The sequence below is a fragment of the Lissotriton helveticus genome, chromosome 2_2 (assembly GCF_964261635.1).
Source record: "Lissotriton helveticus chromosome 2_2, aLisHel1.1, whole genome shotgun sequence".
NCBI classification, from domain to species: Eukaryota; Metazoa; Chordata; class Amphibia; order Caudata; family Salamandridae; genus Lissotriton; species Lissotriton helveticus.
Genome location: NC_136060.1, coordinates 374,746,037 through 374,763,755, shown reverse-complemented (window position 1 = coordinate 374,763,755; position 17,719 = coordinate 374,746,037). Strand labels below are relative to the sequence as shown.

Genomic DNA, 17,719 nt, shown 5'->3' with positions numbered 1-17,719 from the left:
CACGCCGCCATCACCGGCCGCGAGGAGACTAGGACACGCCCCCTCCGGGTGGCCACGCCCACTTCTTGCCAAATCATATAAAAGCGCGCTCTGACCACTAGAGCTGCACTTTACCCTAATCTCCTGAGGCGGAAAGCCGGGAGCGACACTTAGCACTGAAATTGAATTTGTATTTTAAAAAATTGTGTGAAACCTGTGGTTTTAACCCACTTTGCGCCATTCCCCCTGCACTGACCTGTATCACTTGAAACAGCTGATTTGAACGCTGTGTGACACAGGACCCACTCGCACGCCGCCATCACCGGCCGCGAGGAGACTAGGACACGCCCCCTCCGGGTGGCCACGCCCACTTGTTGCCAAATCATAAAAAAGCGCGCTCTGACCACTAGAGCTGCACTTTACCCTAATCTCCTGAGGCGGAAAGCCGGGAGCGACGCTTAGCACTGAAATTGAATTTGTATTTTAAAAAATTGTGTGAAACCTGTGTTTTTAACCCACTTTGCGCCATTCCCCCTGCACTGACCTGTATCACTTGAAACAGCTGATTTGAACGCTGTGTGACACAGGACCCACTCGCACGCCGCCATCACCGGCCGCGAGGAGACTAGGACACGCCCCCTCCGGGTGGCCACTCCCACTTCTTGCCAACTCCCCTTTTTCGCCCATAAATAATGTGCCAGTTCAGGGAGCGCAGCGGACGGGCGCAGCGGGCGCGCCGTCAGTGCGCCGAAGGCGCGCCAAAGGCAAGCCCGTCTGGGCCCGTCCGGGCCCAGACGGACCCAGGCCCAGTGACTCTGCCAGATGGCCCTCATGACCGTGTGGTGTATACTGGAGACGCGCTCCGCGCACTCCAACCTAAGAAAGTCCTTGCCTGCTACCACACGCATATTGATGGTAAACCCTTCTCTAATTGTATGCGCTGCAATCCGACTCCCTTGAGCTCGACAAAACCCGGATTGAAGATAGGACTTCTTAACTGCCGCTCCCTTCCTAAACATGCTCTCGAAACCAACCTGTTAATCCAAGATCAGGATTTCGATCTACTGTTTTTAATGGAAACATGGCTATCAGATAGCTCCGACTCGGACATCGTCACGGCCCTTCCCACAGGGTACCTCTGCCAAGCCTTACATAGACCCAAAGGGAGGGGAGGGGGGGTAGCCACAATCTTCAGGGATCAATTTACCTGTAGAACCTCCAACGCCCATATCGAGGATTGCGAAAGCTGTCAATTCTCCATCCAAACCTCCCCAGCTCACTCCCTGTCAGGGCTACTGATCTACCGCCCCCCAGGTGCTCCTGGCAATTTCATTAATGCCGTCATCGAATCAGTGTCACAACTAGCATCTTCTACCTCCAACTTCCTTATGCTAGGTGACCTAAACCTCCACTTCATGGACCCTACGGACCGGATAGCCTCTGACCTACGGCAAGACCTAATGTCACTCAATATCCGACTGGTCAACAACGAGCCTACCCATGAGAAGGGACACCTACTGGATCCCATCCTCACTAATGTAGCAACTATCACCACCAGACCACCCGTGACCCTCCCATGGACGGACCATTTTCTGGTCCCTATCTCCTGGGAAACATCCACCACGAACCCCCTAACCACTAAAATTCAGGTAACCGACAGACGGTGGCATAAACTCACACCCGGGGAATGGGCCGCCGTCCTTGCAGACTCCATCCCCGAGCTCTCCACCGATCCTGCCACGGCTGACAAGCAGTTTAATGAGTGGATTACCTCTTCTCTAGATACACTTCTCCCCAAAACTGCGACCTTCAAACATCCCAAAAGACTATCCTCTGCTCTATGGTACACCCCAGAGCTTAAAGCCCTGCGCCAAGAGTGCAAGAGAACGGAACGCTCTTGGAGAAAAAACAAATCGGAAACTAACAAAGACATCTATTCTACCTCCCTTTTAATCTATAACGCTATTCGAAAAACTAAAAGCGCTTTTTTCCAGGAGAGAATAGAGAAAGCGGGATGCTCCAGTAAGGAATCCTACGCCATCCTTAAAGAGCTTCTGAAAACCCCAGAACAGGGACCGAGATACCCCACGGATCCTAAAGCCGATCAGGAAAAATGCCAACAATTGGCTAATTTCTTTCATGATAAAATCCAAACAATTCTTTGATTCAATCCCCCTCGCGAATCCGTGTGAAGAAAACGATCTCCCGTACTCCTCAACACCTACTTGTCTCTTCTTGGGGTCAAGTTACAACTGAAGAAGTAGGAAACACGCTGAAATCCATAAAGAGCGGATCTCCCAGGGACCCCGCCCCACTCCGGATCCTCAAGGAGGTAGCCCCCACGATCATTCCCCCTCTGACATATCTGATCAACGCCTCACTCCAACAGGGAGTTGTACCCCCGAGCTGGAAGACGGCCGTCGTAAAAGCTCTACTAAAGAAACCTTCCCTCGACCCCGAAAATCTGGCTAATTACAGGCCCATCTCCCTACTCCCGGGAGTCAGCAAGATTGCTGAAAAATTGGTTAATAGGAAACTCTCTCAGTTCTTGGAGAGCAACAATAAGCTAAAAAGTTCCCAGACGGGCTTTCGTCCAGGGCAGGGCACTGACATCGCCCTCCTGGCAGCGGTAGAGGAAGCCAGAGCACTACTGGACGGAGGAGGATCAGTGGCAGTGATCCTCCTCGACCTAAGTGCGGCATTCGATACCGTCAACCACCAACTTCTCATCAAAAGACTTAAGAGAGTTGGTGTGGAAGGCTCGGCCCTTTCCTGGCTCTCATCCTTCTTAGCTCAACGGACCTATCAAATCTGGGAGAAGAACGCCTGCTCCTCCGAAATTCCCCTCCAATGTGGTGTGCCTCAGGGCTCCTCCCTGAGCCCCACTCTATTTAATATCTATATGTCCACATTGGAGGAGGTTATCACCCCATTCGGAGTGAGCGTCGTCAGCTATGCTGACGACACACAACTAGTGGTGTCTCTATCTCACCCCAGACAACAATCAGCAGACCTACTTAACTGCCTTACGCAGGTCCACTGCTGGATGAACAATTCAGCCCTAAAACTAAACGGGACGAAAACTGAAGTTCTGCTCCTCGGCCCGAAAGGGCTCACACTCTCCCCGAACATCTGGCCAGCTTGTATGGGCCCCCCCCCGATCCAAAAGAAGAGGTAAAAAGTCTGGGTGTGTGGCTCGACACTGACCTCTCATTCACTGTGCAGGCAAAGAAAGTAGCCGGGACCTGCTTCGGGCTCCTGAAATCGCTGAGGAAAGTCCTGCCCCTCCTGCCCTTTAACTCCCAAAAATTGCTAATTCAAGGCCTAATACTTTCGAGGCTCGATTATAGCAATGTGATCTATCTAGGCGCCCCTGAAGCGACCCTTAACAAGCTTCAGAGAATCCAGAATACCGCGGCCCGGATCATCACAAATACCCCTGCCAGAACTTCCGCTAAACCTGCTCTAAAACTCCTCCACTGGCTTCCCATAAGGGAGCGGGTCAAATTCAAGGCCTTGTGCCTAGCCCACAAACTACTACAAAATCAAGGCCCCCCTGTTCTCAGTAAACTCATCACACCCTATAAATCCACAAGATCCCTCCGTTCGGACACAGAAAATTTCATCACCACCTCCAGATTCAAGAAAGCCCGCTCGGGTGGAAGACGTTTCTCAGTCCAAACTGCACGCCTTTGGAACTCGCTCCCCCGCGACCTGCGACTCGAACCACAATACCTTCGCTTCAGGCAGCGGCTCAAGACTCATCTTTTTCCCCAATGATTCATGCTTACTTTTAACACTGATCTTCTGTCCCCCCCCCCCCCTTTTTGCTTGCCCTCGGCCCGCTGAACTGAAGAGATAGGGTTCCTAGCGCTGGGATACCTCAGGGTGACTACGCGCTCTACAAAAATAAATAATAATAATAATAATAATGCCAGAAAACACTGACACACAGTATCAATATAGCTAGCATATCTCCACTTGCGTGTTTTATTAATTTGTTTAAGTTTGAAAGATAAGTCACTACAGTTAGCATGGTACATATATCTGTAACCTTGAACAATCTCAGATTTAGTACAAAAATGGCAAAACCAAATACTGATTGCAGTTTGAACTAGCTGAATGTGATGAGAAAAAGGCGTTCATTTGTCAACTAAATGAGCCAAGAGAAAGCCAAACAGGGTTGCGTTATTAGTTCTGGGCCCAGAGCGTGGAGACAAGCCCGCATCCTTTGCTGAGGGAACCACCTGAACTGTTACTCTTGGTTAAATTGTGACTGCAACTTATGTTTGTAGGTGCGGGCAGTTTCGTCCTTCAGGAAGAGGTGGTTTTGCCCATCAGGAAAAAGTTTGACCATGAAAGGCTATTTGCTCAGTCTGAGGGGAATGGTATCTTAATGGGTCTGCTGTCTAAATTTCCAACTTTTAGGAAACACCTAGATGAGAACTCAACATAGTGTTGGTTTGCCTCCCGTTGGAGCCTTTTAAGTGAATGCAGAACCCAAGTCTCAAGTTTCATTCTTCAAAAATGAGCTTCCTTTTGGATATCACTTAGGCCAGGTGATGTCATAATTCAAGCATTTTCTTTTCAGTGTTCATATATCAAGTTTCACAAAGACAATGCCATACTGTAAACAACCTGTTAATTCCATAGATGGTTGTAGGAGTTTAATCTTAACTGGACTGTGTCCTTTCTGGGTTTAAGTTACTGATGTCCGAGACAGAGAGACTGCTGCCTACATATCTATTCATTTTAGAAAGTCAGCAGTTTATGGCATCTAGAAGGCCCGGGTGTAGCCAGACGGTGCCTGAGGCTACCATATCCAGATGACTCAAAGACCACATCAAGTTTGCTTACCTCAAAGTGGACATGCAACTGCTCACTCAAGAGGGAGGGTCGCCATGGTGGCTTTCTGAGGACTATACAAGTCGTGGACATCTACAGAAACACAACATGTAAATTATACTTGATCTTACACAAGCATTCCTGTCATGTTGATGTGAAGGCCAGTGATGCCATGAACTGAGCACTGTTGAATGATGCTATAATGCTTTACCTGCCTCTTCTTTATCTTTTGCTTGGGATTTTATTCAAATGGCATGTGAACCTCTAAATCATCCCATGCTGGAGAAGTAGAAGTTACTTACTTGTAAAGGTAGTTCTCCAGCATTGATAAATTTAATAGATTCACATGCGTCCATCCAGTGTTCCCTGGTGAGGAGTTTGCTGCAGTCCATGTAGATAAGGGAAAATATGAGATACAAGCAAAAGGTGAGCTTAAGTGATTGTAGAATAGTTATTTTTGCCTAGGTGCAGTAATTGTTTCAGGTCTTACAGGGGGATTCCCAGCTTGATGTTAGGAGATATCAGTAAGCATAAAATATAAACAATACCAATTCTGTATAACCCACTTTACAAGTAAGTAACATATGCTTTCCTCTTATTGGATGCAGTATCAGGCAGTGGTAAGCACACAACTGCATAGCACTTTTTATCGCAGACATACTGCTCTCACTAACTAGCTACGCGCTCTTCCTGTGAAAATGTACATTTATGAGGTGTATTACCCCAAATTGTCCTCTCCTGTGAGATCCTATATGATGCAACTACTTTGCAAGGCTGATTCAATAAGATTAACTCTTTGCCTCAAACAATTTTATGTAACCATTTTATTAAAGAAACTCAAAGTAATTGTATTTGTTGTTTTTCATCTCAAAATAAGCACACAACTGCATAGCACTTTTTTATCGCAGACATACTGCTCTCACTAACTAGCTACGCGCTCTTCCTGTGAAAATGTACATTTATGAAGTGTATTACCCCAAATTGTCCCCTCCTGTGAGATCCTATATGATGCAACTACTTTGCAAGGCTGATTCAATAAGATTAACTCTTTGCCTCAAGCCATTGTATATAACCATTTTATTAAAGAAATTCAAAGTAATTGTATTTGTTGTTTTTCATCTCAAAATATCCTGTCCATTTAAAACGTGCAATATTCCAAAAATGTCTTCAACGGTTTCAAAATCTGTTTATATTTTAACTGTTAACCACATAAATGGTTTACACCATGTTCCTTCTTTGGCCTTAGGACTACTTAGTAATACAGAAATTAGAAAAGAGCGACTTGTGGGGCAAATCAAAGGCAGGCTAACTAAATATAAGAATAAAAATAAGTCACATTTCACAGTTTCCCTCTCCCTAAAGGCCTTCATCATATCGTTGAGTCTCCTTCGCGTTAATAAATAAAATGTGTTTTACCTAACCAGCCCCCTAGACAGACAGTCGTGTCACCCTGTATGTGAAGAATGTGACATCAGCGACTTTGTCCAGCACCCAAAGATTGGTCTCGGCCTTAGTGTACCTGCGGTGGGCATTGGTGTGAGCACACACTGCTTTTCTTTGTAAATTCCAATCTAGCTGTACAACACTATGGCTGTTGTCATGTCTCACTTGTATAACCAATAGTAGTTGGGCCTTCTCCCTACTGCAGCAAAGCCTGAACCTTAGCTATTCGTTTCTCACTTAAACGAAGTTCAGTGAGTTTCTGCTCAGACATTTCATTGCACATATTCTCATTGTTTTCAGTAGATTATATCCCTTGGGACACAAGAGTTCTTGTACTTACAAATATACCCACCATATTTCCCTGTAGATTAGTGGACAGTAAATTGGAATCTCATATCCAGGAGCCTGTCTCGAACAAGGATTCACTACTTTGGCTGTATTTGATTCTGAGTTGTGGATACTTTGCCTAACTAAGCCAATATGAGACCATTAGTAAACCTCAACTGTTGTACTCTTCTCTTCCTTGCTTCTGAAGAACTCTGCATACTTATCTTGGTGAGCTCTGCATTCATGGAGGAGGTGTAGGAGACAGGTTTGAAGATTCACAAGTCTCTCTGCTCAGGAGACTAATTGATGTGTTGTTTCAGAGCAAGCTACTTCTTCCCCTTCAGGTCTGCTTCAGTGCCTTCCAGGCAATAGATCACAGGGAGAAAGTCTCTTAAGGATCTAAAGAACAGACTTGCTTTGTGTTTCAGGGACACTTGTTTTGGCTCCAAACTTGTTGGTTACATCACAAACCAATTTTAATATCCTGCTCCCCTGGTTTCAGTTCTTACTCTGACAAGTCGAAGAACTCCCATGCATACCTCTTAAAGGTGAAACTATCCATTGGGAGAACACTGGTTACAAAAATATTTGGTGAATACCTCCTACCTGTAGTTATAACAAGGCAAGCACCATGGGATGCAACGCTAGTTATTCAATATGTAACATACTGTGTCATTGCAAACTGCTGGTAGCAAGTGGCAGAACATATCGACTGTACTAGATTCCCTTCAGTCTCCTTTTGACTCTACCTGTCCATTGCATATGGCCGTCTTTTCCATTCCAGTCCATTGATTTTCTCTTTGTAAGCACATTCTGGTTTGTTTAAAGTCCTTAAATGCAACCTCTACTAGGCCATTGTGAATAAATGAGTTGTTACTAGGTTATCTATTTGAGCTGCCAACATGGCTGTAGTTCCCTTTTCCATTATTTCATTAGCTGCTATCACTAAGCACTTTCATGAACTTGCAGTGCATTGGATGTGAACTCTGTGAGGTGGAATATCCTTACTCCTTGCTGTGAAGGTGATTAGTAAGCTACTTAACCATAAATGATAACCATCAAGGTTTAAACATGTAGCAGGTGATTGTCCTTGTAGCTCATCCCAGCTTGCTGTGCTTTACCTTGCAAATATCCGTTGACTTCGGAGTAGAATTGTCACTGGATCTAGTGGTATCTTGCATTCTCTGCACATATTCTCTGGCACGGTGGGTGAATGAACATTTGTGTAAGTGGAATATTTATTTGCAGATCAGAGATTTAGCATGTTCCACTGGTGAGCCAATCTTCAATTTGTGAAAAGCAACATTATACACTTAAAACAACCCTATAGACCAGAAATTAGATTTATACTATGGAACTTCTGCCCTCCACTATTAGAAGACAGGATCTCTGATAATGTAGTCTGTCTTCTTTCTCCTCAATATTTTGTAATTTTCCTCACTGATTTATAATTTAAAAAAAATTGCATGGACTTCCTATGTGAATTTTTTTCCATTTTGAGCTCATCGTAAAGCTAAAGGCATAACGTTTAGTTGGGATGGTGTGAAGAGGAGATTAAGCAACGTGTATCATTTCGGCATAATTTCTGTGACACATATAAACACTGATGCGCACACACACACACCCTTCTGGTTTGTCCCCATGCTCAACTTTGTTGCTTCTTTCATAGATTCGGGAACAGAATTTACAAGATATAAAAACTGCTGGTCCCCAGTCGCAGGTTCTTTGTGGTTCAGTAATGGACAGAAATTTTGTACAGGTGAGTGGATGTCTGTATTTATGGTGATTTTAGATTGATACCTAGTACTTTTGTCACCTAATTGCACTATGAAATTATTTTTAATTGGCAGAGATTGTCTATATACAAGGTAAGCATCACAGGCAACCCCGTTTTTTTGTTTTTGTTTTTTGGCTAAGGTGCTGAAATATATTCAAAGCAACATGTAAAGGCTTTAGTTGTGTGGTGCAAGCATGTAAATCAGATTGTTCTTTTAATCCCTCGCTACAAATAGTGCATGAGCGGTTTTTATATCGCTTATTTTGCATATCAAAACTATTCTGGCTTTTTATTTTGTAGTACTCGGTTTCTTAAACTTGGATATTAGAAAAGGTAATTCCCTTATTTGGTCAGTTGTCTCTTAGGGCACTAGGGGAAATTTCATTAATTGAATCCACTTGAAACATTCTGTTTGTTTTCTGTTTTTATTTGAAACATTAATGTGCCCCAACGAAACTGAGACATAAGGTTAAGAATAGAGGATTCGAAGTTATGAAATTGACCAAGGCACGCTAGCCCTAATAATGTAGAATAAGCATTTCAGTTTCTTTAAACTAGCTTTTAAGAAATGCAGATCATGCAACAGCTCCTAAATCATCTTACTAAGCTGCCAACGTTTTCCATACATTCGAGTGGTACTTGAACCATCATGTGGTAGTGTTCACTACAAACCTGTAATTGTCTATATATTTTACTGTCAGAATCCTCTTAAACAAATTTTTTTTTTTAAAGAAACAGGAAGGATAAAACACAGCAACCCTCAAACCAGTTAAGTCATAAGGGAATTTAAGATACTAATAGCAAAACACAAGGTTACTCCATGAGAGAGGCACATGACACTAGGTCAACGTAAATAACATCAACGTGGTGCAATGTTGGTTCACTGGCGCTCTTCTGATTTTATTACATTTTGGCGTGTTGGACTCGTCATTAATTCCTTCAAAAGGGCACCCAGCCTGCGAAAGCAGTATGTGTCCTTACGAGTGGGAGAGCTGCTTCATTTAAATTCTAGTTTCATAACATGCAAACTCAAAATACTACAGGATGGCTGAAGTACAAAATAAGGCTGTCTATGGTATGAAAGATCTTGTAATTAATTGCTGGAGCATTTCCATAACTGCGAGAGCGATCCAGCAATGACTGTAGGGCATTATCACAGTACATTTGATCTTATTGGCATGTCCAAGTCACAACAAGATATTCAGTTTGTCTATCAAAAATAGTTGCAAATTCATCCAATTCATGAGCTATAACACTGGATATAAACCTCATCTAGAAGATGCACATCGCAACAACTTTGATTTTGTAAACTTTATTTAGGGCCCAAGTAACGTTAGAAGTGTTGTCTTACTTTACAAAGTTTGACTAGTGGTATTGTGGCCCAGCATCAACCCTTTTTAGTGTGGTATTTGTGTGCATGCCATTCCTTCTCCTTAACCGCTGTTTTATCTGCTCATCCCTGTTGCCTGCATGCTCTGAGACAGCTTAAAAAAATGTTTTTTCTTGAATTTTAAAAAAAGGCCCCGTCTGGTTTGCTGTGTTTACTAAATTTACCGTTGCAGGATGCACCCCTCTCAGACTGCACGGAAACTATTGAAGGGCTCGATCTCTCAGAGCAGGTCTTTAGTCCAGCTAAAATCCACTCAGTTAGAAAGGTACTTACTGCCCTATAATTAACTACCTTGATGTTTCCTGTTTCTGATCCTAATTCTCTGTTATTTCATCAACATTGCAGCTCTTTCTTTTATCTCGTTAGTTCTAGTTAGATAGATTTGGATGATAGAAATCAAGTTGAATTGATGCATGCATTTATTATGAATTGTAAAATTCAACGCTTGTTATGTATACTGAAAATGTGTTGTCCAGTGGTATAGTTACTTACAAAAAATAATTAACTGTGTGGGTAATTTTTGCAGCTAGAACTTGTTCTAGATTATGTTACGTTATATCCAAAAAAACATGTTTGATGACCATTATTAATTCCTATTTTCAACATATCAGTTAATGTGACTCCTTATAATACAGACCGTAAGCTCGCAATGCGTCAACTTTTGCAGATTTTGTTTCCTGCCTTGAGCTTCTTGATAACCAGAGCCAGTTTGTAGAAAAGATTCAAAACAACAATTTGAACCTGAACATGGACTTCCCACCAGTAACCAGATGCCAAATGTCAGAGGACAATTTTCTTTGGACTTTGACATTAAGAGGTTTTACGTTTGGTGGAGAATATTTGGTGTCAGGAAAATTGTTTTACTACACTTTGTCTATAGTTTCACTGGAAAGAACACCATTTATGTCTCTCTCAGTCTAAGCATTGGTTCAAGAATCATACATGTCTTCCACTCTAGCACTCTGGGTACGAAGCTTGCATGGTTCTTAAACCAACACATAGAACACACGAATAGTGAAATGGTGGACTTGTTGCTCCGTGGATGTGAGATTGGATCCCGGCACAGGATAGGGGAGTAATCACCATGTTTGGAATGCTGATTTTGGCCCAGGCAATGATTGCTAAGAAAGCATAGACATGGTCTGCAAAACATATTTCTGACTACTACACGAAGTCATACTCCTCCACTACCGATATTGTACTGATGTGAACAGTCCCTAAATCCTTTAATCTACCATGCCATCGAACAAAGACCTTGGGTATAGCTTGTAAATACCTAAAAAGTGTTTTGACTTGAAAAAGTATTGAAGTGCAAAAGATAAGGCATGTAGTATTAACTAAGGTCAAAACAAGGATGGGTGCTAGGATCAGGCCTCATTACAGGTTCAACTTTACTTCCAGTTCAACATGGTCGACCTAAAAAGCAGCACCAAGATCAAACAAGCATTTGCAATGCAATCGGTCTCGCCTTTGGGACCTTATATGTAATTGGGTATGCAGCACATTAGCCTGGGTGCTGAAATATCTACTGTTCTTTCACATGGAGGGAAAGTAATTGCGTGACACAGCAGGTATGGGTACACATAGAGAGAACTATTGCCTTTCAGCAGGAAATGGTATAGTCCAAAGGTCTGTTTTTAATATAAAACCAGGGCCTTGGGCGGGCATTTCACTGAAAAAACAAGATTTGAAAAAAATATTATTGTCTACGGGTGCTCGTGGGAGACCATTTCTATGGACTGGAATCTCGAGAATGCTAAATTGATTCTGGTATTTTACTGACCTCTGCTGGTTGTTTTCGATCAAGAAAGTTAAATAGAGGCAGTTTGCCAGAATTTTTTTTTTTTAAAAACAGTCCCTCAGCAGAAAGCAATTCTGGTATTTTACTGACAGTTAAATAGAGGCAATTGGACAGAACAAAAGTCCCTAAGCCGAAGGAGAGAAGGCTGATCTCCAGAGGCCACAAAGTACATACACATATAAGTAAATACTAAAGTATATTTAAGAGGTCTTGAATGCTCGACCTTCAAAGTAACCAAGAGTTTTTGAGTCAAAAAGTAGGTCAATCATTCTCTGTTGACAAGAAAAAAAACTGTAAATGATTGACATATTTGGTGTTGCCAAAGATGGAAGAGGTCTAAGGAGGACCTGAGGCTGAACATGTGCAGAAATGTTATTACACTAGAGATGTCTGAAAACATAAACAAGCAGAAATAGGCAGCTAGAACAGGCTGGGAAATCAAGATGCTAAATTTTTATTTATTTTGTTTTTACAAGTTCTTTATTGGAAAAGGCAACGAAAACATAACTTCAAAGTAGCCCTTGAGGTATTGGACACGTATATACTATGGTATCCCCTTTGGAGTTAACAAGGTGCAGTCAGTCACCATGCTAAATTCACTTGTTCCCCAGTGTTCAGTTCTATTGATTTGTATTGTGTGCTAATCACCCTAGAGGCTATCCAGGTGCTTGGGCAGGTATTTAGGTGTGTGGTCCCCAAGGTGCTTATATGAAGCGCCAGGTCTTCAATTTGTTGCGAAAGTGTTTGTTGCAAAAAACCCTTGCTGCTCCCTACGGAGGAACGAACGATTAAACTATTTCCATGGAGATAACCAGATATCGTCTGCAATGTGGGTGAACAGTTATCACTGCCCCCTGTTACTATAAAAAATGTTGGGGTGGTTTAGAGTAAAAGATCAGATAATGATCCCACTGCCTTGGGTCCCTCTGTCTTGTAGGTAGCAAGTGCCAGGTTGTGACTTCCGGCGTCGCCCACTTAAACAGATCCCATAGCCACAGCTGCACAGATGGCGTATCTGGGGATTTCCAGGCCATGGTGATGCAGCGTTTTGCGAACACATTGCTAAGTCGAGAAATGTAATGGCATACTTGTTTAAGTGCATATGCATGTGATCCCTAGTAAACACAGCAAAGGTTCAGCGGGCAGTGTACATCCAGTAATATTTGACAGTCGGCGTTACCACTTCCCAAAATTTCCGAATCACGGGGCAGGTCCACACCCTATGGTACAAGTCCACCTCCTAACGGGGGCATTATGGGCATCCAGGGGATATAATCTGGATTATATGATGGATGCGCAAAGGTATAAAGTAGGTCTGATGAAGGTAATTGAATTGAATATAATTTAATTTTGTGTTCCTAATTTGAGTACATGTTCAAGTGCTGTGGCCCTTTGTTGACCTGTGATGTCTTGGCCCTTTGTGGTTACCCATTTGTTCTTAAGAGTAGGGAATTTCATAATGAGGTGTCTGATAGTGCTTTATACAGCACCGTGATAGCCGCTTGACATTCCCATGGGTGAGTAGTGTCTGCCGGGGCTGGGAAGAGCCAGGTTTCAGATACTCTGGCCCCATAATAGTCCTATTGCGTTGTAGTTCAGGGATTTTATGTACACATATGTCTCCCAGTGTGGCGGTGCCAGCATCTCCCTACCATCTGATCTTCTGGTGCGCAGCCACCCTATGAAGAGTCAGGAGCGACCATAGTGGCAAACTCGGTCAGTAATGCATTGGGCAGCGCTTGCTTTGGACATATATGAGCGAGTCAGCAGGCCTGGGTACAGAGCTGCGTGCTGAGGATCCATAAACTAATTTATTATTATACCGTCCCTAAAGTTTCTTTTCACAATCATTTGCTAGTGTTTGGTGGTATGTGAGGGACAGCGCATCGGCCACTGCTGTTGACCCGCCACCTGATAGAGCTCGTAGTTTGGTGCATCCAACCCACTTTGGTGCATCTGACCGACCTCGTTCCAGGGGGCGAATCATTTACTAATTGCCAACACCTTTCTGCCGGACCACATAATCAGGTCGTAACAGAGAGCGTTTCTTAAAAAGTGCTTGGGGAGATTGACCAGAACGGCAGAAAAAGTGATCTAGTAGCCTAGGAAGTGCCAGCATTTTGACAATCGCCACCCTACACTTTGGCGATAACAGCAGGGAGCTCCAGAATGGCAAAGACCTGCATATGCTGGCTACAACCGCCTGCAGGTGTCTGTGTATAAGATCATCCTTGAAGTGGTAGATGTTCACACCCATGTATCAAAAGGTGTCGAGGTACCATTCCATTGCCAAGTTACAGTGCTTCCTTTTCTGCCTGCGTGAGGTTTTGCATAGGGAACAAAACGGATTTTGCCTAGTTCAGCTGCAGACTTGACGACTTTCCAGAGTTGTCTACTGCCTCCATTACTTGTGGGAGGCCTCTTCCTGCATCTGTTAGATACATCGGTGCATCATTGACATATAGTGTGGGATGACATCCCAGGAATTAGTGCTCAGTATCCCCCACTGCAGGCCCTTCAGGCGAAAGAGGCCTGTGAGGGGCTCCATAGCCAGATCAAAAAAGATAGCGGACGGTGAGCACCCCTGCCTGGTGCCTTTGTTTCTCGAACGCAGCAGGGATTTCTCTACATGTACGCGCTAACACTAATGGTAGGGTGAAGACCAGTGCCATCCAAAATACACAGTCCTATTCTCCCTAGCACTTCCATCAAGGAGGGCCAACCCAGAGTGTTATAGGCCTTCTCGATATCGAGAGAAAGAGTTGTTCATGACAGCGGCGCTTGTGGGTTTTCTTCCATCAACGGGAAGAGGTGCCTTAGATTTAGGAATGTTTCTTCCTAGGATGAAATAATTCTGATCTTCATGGACCAGTGTGAAGAGGCAGGGTGGCCGTCCATTCGCGACGGCCTTTTCTAAGATCTTGTAATTCATGTTTAGGAGGTATAGCGGTCTGTAAGAGCGCACCTCCAGTGTGTTTTTACCCAACTCGGGTAGGACTACAATCATTGCTTCCTGAAGGGTTGCTGGGAGGATACCCTTGTCCCTTGCCCATTGGTACATCTTGTGTGTCACACTACTTAAACAAAAATGATGTGTCCTTTGTAAATCTCAGGGCTGCCTTTGATCTTATTCCCAAAATAATTTGTGGCGAGTACTGTCAACCATGTGTGACCCTACAAATCGTATTCGGCTTACAACCTCACACTAAAAATGTTGCTCAAATTCGATATGGCAGCCAGGGTGAATTAACTGAACACATCCATGTCTAGTGTGGTGTCCGCCAGGGGTGCGTTCTTGCATTCACACTATTCACTTTATATATGAACGACATAGATGTACTGTTGAACGATTCCCTAATTTGAATAAGAGGAAGATTCCTATTTTATTTGTGGACGATTCCTTACTTATTTCTATAGCCCCGATGGGTCTTCAAATTCCAATTGACAAGTTTTGTGGGTCAAAGGGCCTAGAGCTCACCATAAACAAAACAAAATATATGGTGTTTCTAATGGGTGTGTCCAAAACTTGTCATCCGTGTGGGTGGGGAGGCACTAGAGAGGGTGCACAGTTTTGAATATCTATGGGTCAAGTTAAAGGAGAATTTTAAATGGACTGGATCACCATGGATTACTAGGAGCACCATGTTAACAGAGTAGTGATCTACTGCTAATATTAGGCTACAAAAGCAAACAAGGTCACATCTTGTTTCACCAGCCCTAGAGTTCTATCGTGCAAAAGCACAAGGTGCTGCACTGTGTGCAGAGATCAAGGGGCTACGCAGATGTGCATCCACTATCTGTAGCTGAAAATAAATTTGCAAGAAAATTAATCCCTGTCCCTAAGAGCACCCCTTTAAATCCATGATATCAAGAATTGGGGCTGAAAAGAATTAACGATCAGGCAGCACTTCAACCGCTAATGTCCTGGGTTTGCCTATGGTCTACACATGAGTTAAGTGGTCACAGATGCGCTCAAAGATTTACTTAACTTGACGGGAGCAAAGTCAATTCTCTGGCTAAAATTTGTTTCACAATGGTTTCAGAGGCTGGGTCTTAACAGGCTTTGAGATGCACCAATTGTCATATCTCGAGCAGATCTTGCCAATCTGAAAATATGCTATTGGGCACACGTACATGAAGGTTATGTAAGAAATGGATCATTGACTAACCTGTATCTTGATTTTAAATTGGATTCTTGTTTTGAATCATATCTAGATTTTATACCACCTCCACTAGCAAAAAGTTTGTATGTTCATTTTCGCCTTAGGAATCTTCCATTGAGATCCTTTACTGACAAATGGAACAATGACCTGTCCGCAAGCCTCTGTCCTGCTTGTGCTTTGGATAAAGAGACTGAGACGCTCATATTGTTATTTTGTACAGCATATTATGGGTCTCGTCGTAAAGGTATGTTCGAGGCATGTGGGCTGCTAAATTCATATCTTATGCATAGATCGCCGCCTAGTGTTGGGTCCGGAAGATTGCACATTGTTGTCCTGGAAGAGTCTTTGAGGTATCACGAGATAGGTGGCTCCTCCCCTGGACTACAGTGCGCATGGGCATCGACTCCATCCCCAGATTGTTTTTTTCCGCCATTGGGTTCGGATGTGGTTTCGACGTCTCCGTGTCGGAACCGATAAACTTTCATCTTAAGGCCAAAAGGCCTTCGTTACCTGCGTCGGTATTGTTTGCGTACGGTCTCGAGTGTCGTCCGCCTCTCTCGGCCGGAAATCTACGGAGTCAAATCACTCCTCGGACATCGAGGCCCTCTCGTCGCAGCAAGACCCGAAGAACTTAACATGGAGCGGAGCCCGTTCAAGTTCTGCCCCGTCTGTGGATCCAAATATCCACACATCGATGTGCATCCGGTCTGCAATAAATGCCTGTCGCCGGATCACAACGAAGAAAACTGCATGGCCTGCTCCAAGTTCAGGTCCAAGAAGACGCTCAAGCTTCGGCGCGTGGTGCGCCTTGAGGCCCAGCGAGCGACACCGGCACCCGACAACATATTCGACGACCCCGAGGAGGAAGGCGATAGCCATCATCTCCAGATTTCGCCACCATCGACGGAGGTCCAGGCCGATCCGGAGGACTACATCGAAGGACAGGCCCCGGACCTTGAATACGTCGAGGAGGTAGGGGACGACGAAGAAGTTTATGGGGCCGTGGAAGATAGCTCAGAGGAAGAGCTATGCCCCGAGGTCTACGTTATTGAGGCTCAGGTCACGGGATCGCCACTCGGCCTTACCCACGACCATGCACCGCTATTCCCGGCCCCGCCTTCTGGCCCGGCCACGGACACTCAAGCGGAGCCGCCATTGCCCGTATCGAAACCGAAACCTTCGGGTCCTACGGCGCACAAGATGGCCGACGTCCAGTCGAAAACGAAACCGAAAACTACGGACTCGACAAAACCTAAAATGGCCGACGTCCTACAAAAACTATCAAAGCCTGCTCCTTCATCGACTCCGTCGCCCTCCGGCCCACAAAAGTCGAAGAAGGCTGTTGAGTCGACAGCACCGCAGAAGGTGCACAAGGAACCCTCCTCCAAGAAGGCCGTCCATCAGGCGTCGACCACGGTTGCTCCGGCGCAGACACCTAAACCTCTTGAGACGCCTTCGGACGCTGCTACAGCGCCGTCCAGTAAACGCACGGCCGACCCAAAGTCGACTAAAGGCCACGACCCAAAGGCCGCCGGCTCAACGCATCGCCACAAGGATGCGGGATCTGCTGCATCGGCGCCAAAGCCTTCAACGGAGCCCCGACACATTGCAGCCGAAGATTCGTCGACGCAAATACCGTCGACACCAAGCAACTCCGACGCCACCGAAGATCGGCCGTCGGTTACAAAACCCTCTTCCTCCTTCACGAAGCAGGTTACTGACTCCCTTAAACGTATAAGGGAAAAGACTTTGTCGTCCACGGCTTCCACGCCATCGGCTCCGAAATCGGTGGACACACCTCAGAAGTCCTCAAGCAAGCTTATTTACACTCTGCCACCGAAGGTGGCCCCAAAGGCTTTTGCAACCACGTCGGTGCCAAAACCGTCGGATCCGTCCACGCCAAAGAGCCTCTCGGATCCATATCACGCCTCAGAGGAGCAATCTGAGCATTGCATCGATGCCCAAACAGGGAAATTGACCCTTTATAAGAGGAA

The 17,719-nt window shown here is 44.7% G+C and overlaps 1 protein-coding gene across 12 annotated transcripts in view; it reads left to right on the top strand.

The window, feature by feature from the left end:
- Nucleotides 1-17,719, top strand: part of ADD1 (adducin 1) — a 634,474-nt gene that overhangs the window by 539,367 nt on the left and 77,388 nt on the right. For 11 of the 12 annotated variants that reach the window (XM_078678558.1, XM_078678561.1, XM_078678553.1 and 8 more), the window contains one exon: nt 8,264-8,353. In XM_078678558.1, coding sequence (XP_078534684.1) covers nt 8,264-8,353 — 90 coding nt within the window. Of the gene's footprint in view, nt 1-8,263; nt 8,354-8,444; nt 8,463-9,933; nt 10,027-17,719 lie in introns of all 12 variants that reach the window. The other variant, XM_078678563.1, reaches the window with a different exon arrangement.